The following is a 15,872-nucleotide window of genomic DNA, read 5'->3' as shown; positions in this document are numbered from 1 at the left end:
GGACTTCACACCAAGGGCCCTCCTCGTGCTCAAAGTAGATCACTTCACAAGCAGCGTTCTTTGGGGCTTTTCCATAAAGCGGGTTGGCAGAGGAGCTCAGTACCTAATGCCAGGCTTTAGATACAGCAGGTGATCTGTAACCACACAGGTCTGCTGTGGGTGGTGCCATGCCAAACCAGGTTGTACTGGAGAAAGCTGCATTTGTCTGGTGTAAGGCTGAGATGGACCCCTCTGCTGTGGTCGGCCTTGGCTCTGTCTTTGGGCCGGGGGTAGCCTTCAATTTTGAAAACCTGGTCTCTGCTGATTTTGGCTGTAGGTTAGGGGACCTCCAGTTTGAAGTGGTCTGTATTTCTCGTGGTTTTGATTAAAGATGGCGGCTTCCTGCCTGTTGTTTATTTGTTGTTCCTATTTGGGGTCGACCTTTTGACCTTTTGTGCTGTTAAGACTCTTTCTCTCTTCCTTCCACTCTGGTTAGTCATGGCATCGTAGGAGTTAATCTTCCTCTCCATCTCCTCTGTGGCGAGGAGCCAGGTTCTGCAGCTAAGGCTGTTCCAAAATCGAATCAGTTCATTGTTAAGTCCAAGTGGACGTTTGTGCCAAATTTGAAGAAATTCCCTCAAGGGACAAATAGCATTCACAAGGATGAGGTGGGTGAGGTTACAGTGACCTTTGACCACCAAATTCTAATCAGTTCATTGATGAGTCCAAGTGGACGTTTGTGCCAAATGTGAAGAAATTCCCTCAAGGAATTCTTGAGATATCAACCAGAAAACATAATGCCTCCGACCACAGCCATTGCCGAACAAACAAAATAAAACCCATGGTACTGATGAAATGTTCTCACATTTAATCTGGAAATAAGAAGTTTTCACACATCATCAGAACAACAGACGTGATGTCATCTGAACCGGCAATGATGTCGCCACGATCGGAGCAAATACAAACAGAAAAACCGCACACATATATATTTATACATCACATATCTGGTTGACAGATAACAGCCGACATCAGGAGTGACAAACCCATTTAAAATACAGCAACTCAATCAAATCCACTACATTAAAAATGGCTCTGTAAAGAGTTGATCACAGCAGCGTCACGTCTCTCTGTAGAAGCCAACACACAAATACTGCTGTAAATATACTCAAATATGTAACGGCCATGAGTCCGAGCTGCAACGTAAAACACTTCCCACACAAGGATCGGGATGGCAGGAGTTATAGCGAGTTCATTTGCTGAACACAACACACAAATACAGCATCAATATACATGAATATATTGCATAAGGTTAGGGTTTGTTTGTCAAGTATTACTACAGTTGTGTTTCTACCTAAGGGTAGGAGAAATGGCTTTTAGGTATAATCATCATCTGCATCAGTACAAGCAAAATCAACACACAAACCCAACAGGTTCCACAGATACTCAAAAAGGAATGTCTCCAAACAGGGGTACTCTTATCGTAAAGGGTTAGCAAACATATTTTGGACACGTTTTAATAGACAAGACAAAAACAGATCTGATGTAGTGAGCTCCTGCTCCACCCTGTGTGCTGTATCAACCCATTCCTAAAGGCCTTTTCCACCACAGGAACATAACGTGCAGCCGCTGACGATGATTCTGCTTTTGTTTCCACAGTTCTACGAACTAAACGGACGGAGGTGATGCTAAATTAAAGTATTCTGAAGCAAGATGCAAAAAATTGGTTGTGGCAAACCAAATATTGAAAAAAGTTTGAGTCTGTCTTTGGGATTACTTGTTCCTTTTTTTAAACTTGTAAACAACTTCTCAACTAGCTAGCAAGCTAGCAGTCAGCTAAGGCTAGCTTACTCTAGCTAACGCAGTCTGCTTATCACCTTCTTGGTCATAACACAAAATAGTAGTTTTGACCACTGCTCATTTTAGAAAGGCCACCATGTTCTTTTTTCTGTTCCAACTGGTTCCCGATAAGCTTCGCTTTACGCAGTTGTGTCTGCCAGCAAGCACAATCCTGGGAAAATAAAGGCTCGCTAATGTTAGCATGTTAGCTAATGTGCGTTGTCTTGTGGTGGCCTTTCTAAGGTGAGCATAAGTTACTATATTCTGTTATGATCACAGTGTTGGCCTAGCGTAGCTCTAATTGGCCAAATTAAAAATGACGGACAGTTATCACACCCTCGTTTTGAATCCATTAAATTTTACAGCACTTCACAGAAACCCCGCCGCCGACTAGTGTTTTGGAGGTGTAACTGCAGAGTGACACAGACACACCACCGCATAAGTATAAATGCTCACGATGGCGTAGGCCACATGCGTAGGCTACGGCGTAGAAAAGAAACACATTTACACCACTCAGCAGTGGTTGGTCCGCCAGAGAAGATAGGCGGAGCTAACAGAACAGACTCGCTCTTCAACTCACTTGTTGTGAACTTGGGTACTAATTTTTTCCCGTCTCAGTTAGCGTTGAGAATGAACGGTTAATTCGGCTGAACAAAGAACTTAAGAGTGTTGACTACAGGCGATGCCAACTGACTGACGTCACAAAGACAACACTGCTTGCATTTTTGTTAAGTGAGATCCCAAGACACACCTGCAATTATTGCTGATCGCCATAGGTGGTGCCAATGGGAACAAAACACAGATCTTTGGGATCGTAACTTTAGGAACATTAGTGTTTTTATACGTTTAGATAACGTACTATTTTCAGAAAACAAGATGCTTAGGTCTGTGACTTAAATTTAATAGTAGTACATGAAAAGCATGAACTGTGGCCATTTATTTCGACCAAACAGTACAAAAAAAATTGTTTTTAAATAACATACACCCCCAAAAAACACCTGGTTTGTCAAACACAGTGGAAACAAAAGACAGAACCTTGTACTAAAGCTTCACAGGTTCTTAAAAGTTCTGGTTCTGGGTCGTTGTGTTCCTGTAGTGGGAAAAAACACCTCTAAATAACTAATATAAAGTTAAAAGCTGACATGAAGAGGTTAAACGTGACGGCTTTGAGGATAAGCATCAAAGTAGCACAGTTATTAAAATCTTCTGATTAATATGTCCTTCACATGTAACTACGATTTTCACGTGAATCACAGTAAAATACTTGTGACCGATGTGGTTCTACAGTAAATATTCTACAGTAAATATTACAGCATAATTATGTTTGATTCTCTGAATACATTCCTAAAGACTACAGTTAGATTAAATGTTGATTGATTCCTGCATTGATCAGCTGGAATAAAAAATACTGCGGTTTTATTGATCAGGCAGTTTGTTTTAATCTCTGATTACTGTCGTATAATCTCTGTTTAAGCTTGTGATCGTATAGGCAGGATGAGCCGATGAAATACTGTGATCTATAAAGTGCATAAAAGTCGATAACAGCATAGTGACGAAATGATAACGATGATAACAGCTGCTTTGACAAACACTGTAAATATGGCTCCCTTTATGGCCATCTTCCTCTCGTGTGACAGTTAGTGTCCGTAACAAATAACAGCATCAAGAAGAAAATACTTAAAGGGTGATTCAAATACCTCTTGTGGTAAAAGTCGTACATTGTTCTTTACTCCCAAGTTAAATCAAGAAGTTCTCTAAGACTCAGAGGTACGTTATAAAATCCAACAATTTACAGAATAAAAGTGAAGCAATAGGATCAAAGTGCCGTGTCGTTGTCTCAGAGTGGTGTACACACATGGATACACATGTGAAGTGCACCCACCGCTTTATTAAAACCATCCCAAAGATGGTTTGCATCGCTTGTGTCGAGACGCTTGTGTTGGACGTACAGTGGAGGTCCGGCAGAAGACTTTAGTAAGGAATTTGGTTCTGGTAATACTGCAGCATGTCGTATGTTTTGCTCCTGTTGAGAACAAGGTGATGAAAATATGTCAGTTACAACAATGTTATACAGGAAACTTCCTACGGGCTAGCAACTTATTTTAATGTTGCCGTGATGATGTCATGTCAGAGAGACAGGTGTGATTTTTCTTACCTGGTGTTGAGGAAACAGCTTTGGATGACTTTGATGATGAACGCCGCAGCTTCTTTCTCGCTCATTTGAGGATTAAACCGTCCTCTGATTAAAACAAACACAAAACTAGGATTACTGCCCTGTGGTTGTATGCCGCCACCCACCAGTGAAGTTTCTCTTACAGTTTACATCCATGTCTGTGAAAACAGGACCTTTGGCCTTTGACCACCGAATTCTAATCAGTTATTCCTTGACTCAAAGAGGACATTTGTGCAAAATTGTAAGAAGCTCCCTCAAGGCCTTCTTGAGATACAGTGTTCACAAGAATGGGACTCAAGGACACAATAACCTTTGACCACCAAATTCTAATCAGTTTATTGTAGAGTCCATGTGGACGTTTGTGCAAAATTTTAAGAAATTCCATCAAGGCCATCTTGAAACATCACATTCATGAGAATGGGAGAGTGCAAGGTCACAGTGACCTTTGACCTATGACCACCCAATTCTTTTGAGTTTTTCTTTAACTCAAAGTGGACATTTGTGCCAAATTTCAAGAAACTCCCTCAAGGCCCTCTTGAGATATCATGGTCATGTTCATGAGATGGATACAAGGTCACAGTGACCTTTACCATTGACCACCAAATTCTAAAATTTTTGAGTCCATTGGATATTTATGGCAAATTTGAAACAAATCCTTCGAGGCCTTCTTGAGATATCGCGTTCACAAGAATGAGATGGTTGCAAGGTCACAGCGACCTCTGACCTTCAACCACCAAATTCTAATCAGTTAGTCCTTGACTCAAAGTGGATGTTTGTGCCAAAAAAAGAAACTCCCTCAAGACCTTTTTGAGATACTGTGTTCATGAAAATGTCACAGTGACCTTGATCTTTTACCATCAAATCAGTTCATTGATGAATCCAAGTGAGCGTTTGTGCCAATTTTGAAAAAATGCCTTCTAGGTGTTCTCGAGATATTGTGTTTACGAGAATGGGATGGACAGATGAACATACAACCCCAAAACACCATGCCTCCAGCCACCGCCAGCATGGAGGCATAAAAACGTACCCATTCATGGATTAAATTATTTTTTTGTCCACTTGGGGGCAGCACAACACGCTGTAAACAAAACACTGGGGCAACTACAGCATCACGACTGCTGCATTTTATTTTGGTAGTCATTGACTACCTGCAAAAAGTAGTCGACTAGTCAATTAATCGCAGGAGATGAGTAGTTTGATCTCAAGTGTACAGCTCTAAATACAAATGTTAACGACCACCAAGACGAATTGTGATCCCGTCACTCAAATCACTTGCCGAGGTGGTCTGGGACGTATATTGACCACATATCTTTTGTAGTGTAGATGCTAATCTGTCCTAAAGTGTCCCTGACAAGGACTGCATCAACAATTAATTATAATAACAATGATTATTATTATTATAGTAGTAAGTAAGGTCTCTACATGTTTTACAGACATCCTCCTGTTGGACTTACTTGAGGAGTTTGATGGTTTGTCCTCTGAAGCATGGCAGCCCTGTATCCAGCATGAGGGTCACCAGAGAAACCACTGCGTCCATGTAGGGTCTTCATGTCCACATAAGAAGTGAATAACAACACAAATAAGTCAAAGTCACAAAGTTAAACCATCATATCAAAGTTCTGTGTAGAAGACAGACTTCAAACCCTCACATCTCTCAGCTCTTTTCTCCCAGAACAAAGCGTGGAGGATAAATAATCTCTTAACAGCATGGATAGCTACTGCAGACATTTATGTGTACAGTTTCTTACCGTACGGCCAGATATCCTCTGACACACATCTCCATGAACCACTTGAAAGGCGTGGCCTCCATCTTTCCTCCCATGATCATCACCATCTCGTCTGTCAGCTTGATGTCCGGCTCCCAGCCCAGGTTACCTCCAGGAGAGCTCTCAAACATGAAGCCAAAGTCTGAGGAAAACAAGGCAGAAGAGATCACTTTTAAAAAGAAAATGAAAATGTTGTGACAACCAAAATGAAATCTTAGTCCACACCACAGATAAACAGTGAGCGCATATATGAGTGTATCATACCTATGTGGATGAGGTGGCCCTTGCTGTCCAGCATGATGTTGCCATTGTGTCTGTCTTTGATCTGCAGCAGGAACAGCAGGAGGCTGTAGGCGGCCATGCTGCGGATGAAGTTATACCGAGCCTATACCGAGGACAACAGTGACATATCAGTAAAATTCAACTCATGTTTACTCACATTACGCTTCGGCCTAGTTAACACGTACATGGGTATCTTTGCAAACAGGGTTTTTCCACCCTTCGTTCGAAAAAAATTCACGTCCAAACGAGCACTGTTATAAAAAAATCTCCGTCCAAATGAAGATGAGAAAACACAACTGGAGTGCAGCTCTGATGAGGAGGAGCAACTCTACGTTCATGTGTAAACATGTACAAGTCCTGTTAGAGGTTAGAGCGAGCACTTTTCTGGGTTAGGGTTAAAGTCTTCCCACCTTCTGGAAGGCGAGGGTGGATTCATCTCCATACTGGTTACGGAAGTAATCGTACATCCCAAAATCCGTCTGTCTGCCGAGTTGGTCTCTGGACTTGCAGTCTGGGATGCACTCGATCACGCCACACTGAGGAAAAAGAGGATGAGTTAATAGAGACATGATTATGAAATAAAAATTCATTTCCATCAATTGTGATTTGTTAACCAGTGTAATTGTTGAAATATGGGGATGTGACGACGTGCAGCAAATAGACCGAACCCACAAGTGATAAAAGGTTTTAAACATGTCTCTAGTTTGAGCCATTTATGAATCTAAACCACTTTTTGGGAACCTAGGATTACCACTTCATGGTTGTATGCCTCCACTAACCAGTCAGGTTATATTTTCATTTAAGTTAAGTATCTGACCAAATGTCTCCCCTTCTGATCCTGAGACATGACATTAAGTAATGGCCAGAACATGATGACGTCACAGTGAAGCTGACCTTAGACCTTTTGGATATAAAATGTCATCACTTCATTATTTCATCCTGTTGGACATTTGTGTCAAGTTTTGTCATAATTAGCACATGAATTCTTGAGTTATGGCCCAAAACATGTTTTGTGAGGTCACAGTGACCTTGACCTTTGACCTATTCTTCAGTCCAAGTGGATGTTTGTGTCAAATTTAAAGAAATTACCTTATGGTGTTCTTGAGATATTGCGTTCATGAGAATGAGACAGATGCAAGGTCGCATTGACCTTGACCTTTGACGACCAAAATCTAAACAGTTCATTCTTAAGTCCAAGTGAATGTTTGAACCAAATTTGAAGAAATTCCTGAAAAGCTGTTCTTGAAAAACTGCAGTCACAAGAACAACATTGATGCAAGGTCATGATGATCTTGACCTTTGACCACCAAAATTTCTGAGTGAACGTTTGTGCCAAATCTGAAAAAAATTCCTTAAGATGTTCTTGAGATATCACATGCACAAGAATGAGACAGACAAGGTAACATAGCCCTTGACCTTTGACCTACGACCACCAAAAACGTATCAGTTAATTGCTGAGTCCAAGTGGACATTTGTGCCAAATTTCTGTTCTCGAAAAACTGCAGTCACAAGAACAACATGGATGCAAGAATGCAAAGAATGATTATGATGGGCATGACAATAATAATATTTACAGTAGATAGGAGTAAACTGGATTTAGAGGGAGTGATGGGACATGAAGTCTCACCCCGGGTGCAGTGGCCACGACTCTGTAGGGGAAGACGAACAGGTCCAGACCCACCAGCTGGAATATATTCTTAAAGAGCCCAATGATCTGCAGAGCGAGCATATCCTGGAGACGGAGGAACACAAGAGGGTCACAACAACAGAAATGATCACAGTGAATGAGTTCAGTGAGCTGGAAGGAAAGCGAGGTACCTGTCTGCAGTCGTCTCCCACTTTAAAGATGGCAGCCTGCCAGCAGACCCTGCGTGATCCGTCTGGATTCTCCTCTCCGTCCTCCAGAGAGTCCGAGAGGCAGCGGAGACCCTCCCTCTCCAGTTCACTCACCCCACAGCGCTTCACCTTGAACTTGGCCAGGTAGGGCGCCTTGGCAGCGCTGTGACGCCACACAACACGAGATTAATAGAGAGAAGGTAGCATCCTGTTTTGCTCCGATGCTTCAGAAACAAAATCTTGTGTTTTACCTCTGCATGGGCGTTCCAGACTTGTAGTCGATGTCCAGCACGATGGCTTCAGGGTTACTTGGTAGGTAACAGCCTAAAAAACAACAAGAAGAGACACAACTGAAGTCTCAACTTCAATAACTCGTGTTTTCCACAGAAGAATATAATAAAACAGACAGACGAAAACAGTTCCTTTTATATAATACAATGGGAAACTGTCAATGAACGTCCACTAAAAGTGTTTTGTCACTGACAGGCTCACATTGTTATTCTAAGTGTCTGACAACACGATGAAAGGATCCCTACAGAGATAGAGCTTTGTGTTAAAGAGTAAGACCCTTTTTGTTTAACCAGAAACAGCCCTGAAATCACCGTCACCAAACCCACCAGACTCCATTTAAATAAAGTCATGTTAGTGTGTATAGAGGCAGCATGTTGTCACATCTGACTGGGTGAATTAAGGGTTAATATAAACCAACAGCACAGTTTCTGTTGGCTGTTTTTAACTATCCATCCACACTGACTATGGAAGAGCACGTTACCTGGCTGGACTTTAATATCTGACAGAGCTTTGAGACAGGCCCGTTTCCTCTCCTCTCCCTTTGGAACCGGCCTGGAAAAACACAAATAAATCAGGATTATGTTACCACAGAAAACTCCCCTTGTTTTATCACGATTCGTGGCGTAATGGTGATGATTTACTTGAGAATGGCGGACACGTTGGTGATCTTGTTGAAGAAGTCAAACTCTCTCTGGTAGAAGTCTTTGGCCGGACCCAACAGAGAACCTGTGATCTCCTCGACCATCTGCTCCAGCAGCTCCCCAATGTCCGCTGAACACATTAATGAGGCAGGAATTAATGTGATTACATCAACTTCATTGGATTTAATTGGGCCTAATGCATGTGTTCCCACGAGGCAGATGATATAATTACACATTAACAGGACAAGTTATCACAATAATCTCACACAGAGCAGCAGAAAGGTGCCGATAGAAGGAAATATAAGGAGTACACTTAATGAAATGTGTATTTAAATGTTTTATGAACACACAGAATGAAGTTGTTCCCTCTGTTAAGCTACATGTTTAACTGCCTCAAAGTCTTCATTACAGTTTTTGAACTCTTCTTCACACTTTAATCTAAAATCAGCTGCACTGTAAGATGCCATTTTAGTATGAAAAACACCTGAAAGAAATCACAGCAGCTCAACAGTTCACCACGTCATGTGACATCACAGTAATAATGACATTAAAGGCCAAACACACCGTCGGCAAACAGTACATGTAAAAAAATATGCCCCTATTATTTTCAATGGACACCCCTGCACCGGCGGTGGCTAGATGCTCTGCGACACTTCACACCACTGTCCTATCTCCAGCCTCGCCGGCCCCAGAATTAAATGCATTTTGCCCCCACTCGCTCTCTTCCTGCACACACCAGCTCCTGTCGCAGCTCTTCTCTGCTCATGTGGCAGCTCAACTCCTCTCCCCACCAGTGATGTATAAAGAGAACTCTGTAGCTGTTGCTGTATCTCGTGTGATGAAGAAGTATGGATGAGGAGAGACTCGTTGAGGTCGAGAAATATCCCGCGCTAATCAACCCACAATCCCGTCATTATAAAGACAATGGCCAAAAAGATACTGCCTGGCGAGTCATCGCTCTGGAGATCTTCTCCTCAGGTGAGAAATCAACTTTAATTATAGTGAGTGAGTGTCCACACATGATTTTAAACTAACACAGAGGTGGAAGAGGTACAGATCTTTCAATAAGAGTAGTAATAACTCTGCATGGTCGTCCATTGATGAGCTGCAGGGCCACCCGTCCAGTGTGTGCCAGGGGCGGCACTTGACACGCATCACATGACGCAATGTGGTGGTGCTAGTGTGTTTTGAGCTTCAGAGGTCAGACTCCAGTGTTCAGCTTCAACAGTTGTGTGTTGATTGGAGAAGGCGTCCTTGTCTGAGTACATATAAGGATGTAATCATGTAATGGGGGGACAGAGGGTCACGTCCTCACCAATTTACGAAAAAGGGAAAACAGAAACCCTCAAAAAGTTGTTACACCCAGGCAGGTGGAGACAGCATTCTCCAAAAGAAGAAGAAACAATAGAAGAAGATAGTCCATGTGTAACGTGTGTTCATATTTGTGCAAAGAGACCGACAGAAAGCAGACTGATAAGACGCAGGTTCAAGGTGAGCGCCAAGACACTACATTCCTCAAACAAAACTTGCAGCCACCCTCACTGTAACGCAGAGTCTCTACTCACGGTCTTTCTGGTGTCCCTCCTCATCCATGTAGATGTTGGTCTTCATGTTCCAGATGAACTGATGGGCGAGAAGCTGAGACTTCTGGGCCGCCCACAGGATGTACTCCCTCACATAACCCATCTGAGCAGGACAGAGCAGCAGAGTTTAGGACTAATGCTTCACAACTGACAGTCAAGCTGTTATCAGAACAGCTGCTGATTCATTTCTGTCGACTATTTAAGTTCATGTTCACCTTATCGTAACGGAGAGCCTGCACAATCTGAGGAATGTAGAACAAGATGGCGTCCTAGAAAGAGACATAAACAAATGTAATGTTAGTAGTAGTAGTATGTATTTCTGCACTGTAATAACCTGTGAGTGTGTGACTTACTGGAGGAAAGGAGCGGAGCACTTTGACACCGTACTGAGCGGTGAGAGGATGAGGAGGGTACATGCTGCTGAAGTAGGACAGACCGGTGGGCGGGTCGGCTGGAGCCCAACACAGGATGTGGCTCAGCTCAGGAGAGTCAGCGTCAATAGTGTGCCACGTCACCAGAAACTAAAAGGTCACACAGTATAAGGAAATATTAACTCACGAACATAAGAGACACATTTTTAAAGCTAATCAGACGAAGCGTTCTCACCTTGACGGCCTCAGGAACGTCACTGACAGCTCCGGGGTCCAGTCTCACCAGCCGCGTCACTTCAGCAACGATGGCGTCATTCTTAAACCTGGGAACCAAGTTAAATATAATCAAATACAAGGGAGATTCAGTTTTTTCAGTGTCTGTTATTTTGTCTGTAAAAGTGTATTTTGAAACAAGAACACGTCACGTTCGCTGAGCAGAAGTACTTGAGGTAACAGTTGAAAAAAAAATTCAGAGAACAACCATAACTTTGGGTTTCCACAGCCATGTCTGAGCCATGAGAGAGAGTGACAACCTTGTTGGTAGCTGCATAGCCAGGTAGGGTGCGATACCCCACGCCAGGTTGACGTTGTCCTTCCACTGTTTCTCGGTCAGACTGATGTATTTGGACCTCCAGTTGGCGATGCTGGTCTCCACTGACTGCTCCGTGGCGATGGCCAGCTCCTGAGTGGAGAGGGGGTTGTACCACGTTGTCAACCGTTCGATCTCACTGGCCTGGAGAGACAGAATGGGAGGGAGGCAGGGAGAGAGATACACCTTGAGGATAATGAGCAGCAGGGTTTAAAACCAGCGATTGATAATTCACTGTCAGCACTCACCAGTAAGGCCAGCAACAGGGTCCTGCGTTTCATGTAGTATTTGTGCAGCTGCGTTCCTCTGTTGCTCTTCTTGGACGTGCCTTAGAAAAGATACAGAAAGTCAAACCATTGTGTCACTTAAAGTCCTTAAGCTGTTTTCTATCTGTATCTGTATTTGCGTTCACGTGGACGTCATCAGTCAGAGCCCAGGTACTGCTCCAGTCTGAAGTCATGTACAAACACACACAGGCAGAATCCCAGACATACAGGTAAGAATGCTAAGAAGGTGAGGAAACTGAAAGAACTCCTCAGGATGGAGGTTTGTTTAGCCGTACCTGACTTCTTGGATGCGGTGGACATGCCACTGGACAGTGGGTAGGTGTTGATCCATCCCTGCCCGCTCTGCTGGGAGCGAGCGCTGGAGTCCATGGAGCTCCTGAGGTCGGCAGCGTTCATCACCGACAGACTGTTCAAGGACGAGTCCTGATTATCTGTTCACATACAAATGGAATCAGCATGGCCAAGACACAAGCAGAGATAAACTTGGAGTATATTTGAAGAAGAGAAATCACAGGTTGAAGCTTCCTCCACACGTGGCGCCATCTTCAATATTACGACTTCTAAACAGCGAAAAAAACATCCATAGTATGATCGATGATGAGGGAGCTTCTACAGAGCGAGATGAGCTGCATCAGTTAGTCCTCTGCTGTCGTGATGGTCATGCATTTGAAAGCAGGTAAAACTAGGGCTGTAACGGTTCATGGATTTGTGCCGAAGCATCACAGTACAGGGTCACAGCTCGGTGTGTGTATGTGTACACTTTATGTAGATTGATGCACATAATGCTGAATGAAAAGTTAATAAGCGCAAGGTCTGCCCTGAAAGTAGGTGTATGGCGTTAGCAACATGTGCTGACGTTAGCAAAACATGTTGATTAGCTGCAAGTGAGTGGCAAGCGCAAAATAACAAAAATTAAAAAACACAGCAGGGCTGAGAGACCTGCCAACAACACCTGAGAGAGTTGTGTATGAGACGAGGCAGGTGTTTTGGTGTGGCTCCACCGTTGCAGGGGATGTGAATGAAAATCGAACATGCTAACGCAATTTCATGGCATCACCCAGATGTGCCGATAGCCAGGATCATACGGGTTTGGGTCCTTTAAACTTTTAAACGTAGCCAAGGAGGAACTAATCTCTATCAAAAGATACTGTTAGGGGTCATGTGAGGGTGGAGCCTATCAGAGTTCACCCTGGACAGGTCGCCAGACTATCACAGGGCTGACACATAGAGACAGACAACCATTCACACTCACATTCACACCTACGGACAATTTAGAGTCACCAATTAACCTGCATGTCTTTGGACTGTGGGAGGAAGCTGGAGCACCTGGAGGAAACCCACGCTGACACAGGGAGAACATGCAGACTCCTGGATACAGCGTTGGAGGCAAGGCCACATTCGTTTTTATCAAATTTGCTCAGCAGCACATGAAGCCAAAAAAGCTTTAGCTCTTCACTGACTTAAATGGGGATAAAATAATTTAATCGTGTGGCTTTTCTAGATTTTAAAAATGTTATCAGACCAAATGGATCAAATCTTGATCGTAAAACAGGTCATTTTTCAGAGGTTGTCACGCACAAAAAGATGTATCCACTGATTTACGGACGTCTTTCACCGTGTGAGTCAATGAGAAAAAATCTTTTTGGGCCCCATGGTGTTGTTATTTTTTATTTTCCATGTATTTTGGTATCTTTTTAACTATATAACATATGTTTTAGAGCCTGCTGTGACCGGATGCCTTTTCGAAAAGAGTTCAGTGTTTGTATAGTGTCATACAAGTGTTTGAAATGTTCCTTTTTATTGTTAATGAAATTATTTTACTGAAGTTGCTTGTAGGCAGAATGTTGCCTCGTCCCCAGCAGGAGGATTTTGAAAAGAAACATCCTCATTCATTTGTTGACTTTTTTTTTTTTTCCCCACTGTACTGAACTCGCACCAAACCGTGACTCCTGTGTACCGTTACACCCCTAGGGAAAACCAGCAGCATCTACATGTAGGTAGAAGTTGCCTTGAACCACTGATACTGGGTCAGATATTACTGGTCCTGTTAATGTGCGGGGGCAGGGTGGGGGGGCTGGTGGTAGATTAATCTGATCCAGGATCAGCAGTTAGAGGACTCGTCTACCTGAAGCGCTTCGATGTGTATGAGAATGAGACCATGTCTTTTCTCTGGGTCGTCAGGAATGAAGAGGAGAGGATTTTCTGGGATGGAAGAAAAAACATTTTTAACTTGTAGTTTCTTCTTTTGGAGTTGATCAATTGAGGGGAGGGGCAGACGGGTGGGGCTGACATGATGAATAATCATGCGTCTTGACGCAGCTGACAAATTTGCGCTTTTCCTCACTGCTGCTTAACGTAAAAGACAGAAAACATATTGTAAAAGTAAAAGGAGTAAGATAGAATAAGGAGAAAGGGGAAAAGCTGTAACAGCAAGAAAATAAGAGGGACGCTGTTGAGAAAACAACTATAAAAAGATGGGTTTGTGTCACAGATAGATACCAGGATCTATCAGCAGCATCGTGAGGATACACAGCGTCAAATTTGACAGGCGTGAAAGCATGCCCCTGCTGCGGTGCAGTCCGAGCTCCACCGCTTTTGGCTTACTTAAGATAGAAATCGGAGAAGTGCTGGACACGATAAGCGATCCAAATATCCCGGCAGAGAGCGTGCTCGGGGCTGGGGTAGTACCAAGCTCACCAGGTGGGACCAAGTGGCACGCTGCCAGGTACTTCTTGTCAGACAGGATGCTGGCGTAGAAACGGATCATGATGCTGATGTCCTCGCGCAGGTTCTTGTCGCCTTGGGTGGGGAACTTTGGAGACACGCTGGAGGGACAGAGAATGGAGAGTTAGAGTATCAGTCATTGAGTTAGTCAGTATAATCTCTTTTTAATCATGTTTTATGTGCTTTCAATGGTTTTACTAAAGCTCTGTGCAATTCAGATATTCTTTGTGAGTCAGTATGCAATTAATACGGTAAAAATATTTCTATTATTCTGACAGATGTTACAATTGGGATATGAGTCGCCATTTTAGTTTGAATGGTAATTTTTGCATTATCACTGAAAAACTTTAAAAATGATGACAATGTGATTTCTGCTGGGGCCTGTACCTGTACAAGAGTGTTCTCTTATATCTAAAATATAATCTATGGGCCAGGGGATGTCTTAAGCACCGCAATGATTTATTTTTTTTTTATTTTTTGACACAGTTTGCCTTTAACAAAAAAAAATCGCAGCTCCTGCAAATTGGATATTGTACTCAGCCACATTGCAGTCTCAGTAATATTCTGATTAAAAGTGCAGCCCTACATTTAATCTCTATCAGCAGATATGTGCACATGAATAGAGAATCTGTAGGTAGCGGTACATGATTTTGGTATAGGAAGCATTCTGGTTTCCTTTTGAAGCTCTGCAGGTAAACAGTCTGTGTACAGAGTAAAAGACGTGAAATGCCTTGGCTGAAATGCAATCTCAGAACCAATCGGCTATATTCTGGCAACTCTTTAGTTTTTTATTAGCTTTTTGTCCGATTGATTTTTTTTGTCTACATTTATTCGCGGATATCTGTTTGTAAAGATAAAATGTTGTCTGGACCTGTCTCAAGTGGTTTATTCAACTGTGAACAATGAGCGCTGCACAGAAGAGGAAGTTTCGGCTTGGAAATCCACTGGCTACACCAGGACCCTGAAATACTAAAAGTTGTCAGCCCTGTTTGGGGCTCTATGAGACTGCAGTAAGGCACATCAGTGTTTTAAGCTAATGCTAATATCGGCACGCTAACATGCTCCCGATGACAATGCTTACATGATGATGTAAACCAACAATCTTAGTCCAGCGTGGTAGCATGCTAACATTTGCTACTTAGTAATTTACTACTTTCCGTTATTTGTTCCTTTGCGTTTTGGACTGCTGTTTGGACAAAACAAGCAACGTGAAGACACGATCTTAGGCTTGAGATTGTGTTAAACATATTTCACAGTTTACTGACATTTTATGGACGTTTTTATACATACAGTTAATTAAAACTACAGTCACTGTCTCATGGCTGTGTGCCTCTGCGAACCTGTCAAGTTGCAGTTACAGTTTATTGTACTCCCTAATCACTTAATCATTTTATCTACTGCGACATTTGTGTGAAATGTCGTCATCATTTGTGTATGAATTCATGAGTCATGATTTATCCATAAGTCCAAGTGGACGTTTGTGCCAAATTTGACTAAATTCCCTCAAGGTGTTC

At 42.8% G+C, this 15,872-nt stretch overlaps 1 protein-coding gene across 2 annotated transcripts in view; it reads right to left on the bottom strand.

Moving 5' to 3' along the window:
• Positions 1-830: 830 nt before the first annotated feature.
• The window catches only part of pi4kaa (phosphatidylinositol 4-kinase, catalytic, alpha a), a 40,426-nt gene continuing 25,384 nt past the window's right edge, over positions 831-15,872 (bottom strand). The window contains exons 36-54 of one of the 2 annotated variants that reach the window (XM_049604421.1): positions 14,239-14,459; positions 11,910-12,065; positions 11,596-11,675; positions 11,292-11,491; positions 10,994-11,081; positions 10,741-10,908; positions 10,603-10,656; positions 10,370-10,490; positions 8,805-8,934; positions 8,645-8,715; positions 8,124-8,196; positions 7,855-8,035; positions 7,664-7,768; positions 6,447-6,572; positions 6,019-6,139; positions 5,737-5,896; positions 5,443-5,532; positions 3,971-4,054; positions 831-3,838 (exon numbers count right to left, since the gene is read on the bottom strand). In XM_049604421.1, coding sequence (XP_049460378.1) covers positions 3,787-3,838; positions 3,971-4,054; positions 5,443-5,532; positions 5,737-5,896; positions 6,019-6,139; positions 6,447-6,572; positions 7,664-7,768; positions 7,855-8,035; positions 8,124-8,196; positions 8,645-8,715; positions 8,805-8,934; positions 10,370-10,490; positions 10,603-10,656; positions 10,741-10,908; positions 10,994-11,081; positions 11,292-11,491; positions 11,596-11,675; positions 11,910-12,065; positions 14,239-14,459 — 2,281 coding nt within the window. In that variant the 3' untranslated portion in view covers positions 831-3,786. The remainder of the gene's footprint in view (positions 3,839-3,970; positions 4,055-5,442; positions 5,533-5,736; positions 5,897-6,018; positions 6,140-6,446; positions 6,573-7,663; positions 7,769-7,854; positions 8,036-8,123; positions 8,197-8,644; positions 8,716-8,804; positions 8,935-10,369; positions 10,491-10,602; positions 10,657-10,740; positions 10,909-10,993; positions 11,082-11,291; positions 11,492-11,595; positions 11,676-11,909; positions 12,066-14,238; positions 14,460-15,872) is intronic. The other variant, XM_049604422.1, reaches the window with a different exon arrangement.

The sequence above is a fragment of the Epinephelus fuscoguttatus genome, linkage group LG18, assembly GCF_011397635.1.
Source record: "Epinephelus fuscoguttatus linkage group LG18, E.fuscoguttatus.final_Chr_v1".
NCBI classification, from domain to species: Eukaryota; Metazoa; Chordata; class Actinopteri; order Perciformes; family Serranidae; genus Epinephelus; species Epinephelus fuscoguttatus.
This window is presented reverse-complemented; position numbering and strand designations above follow the sequence as displayed.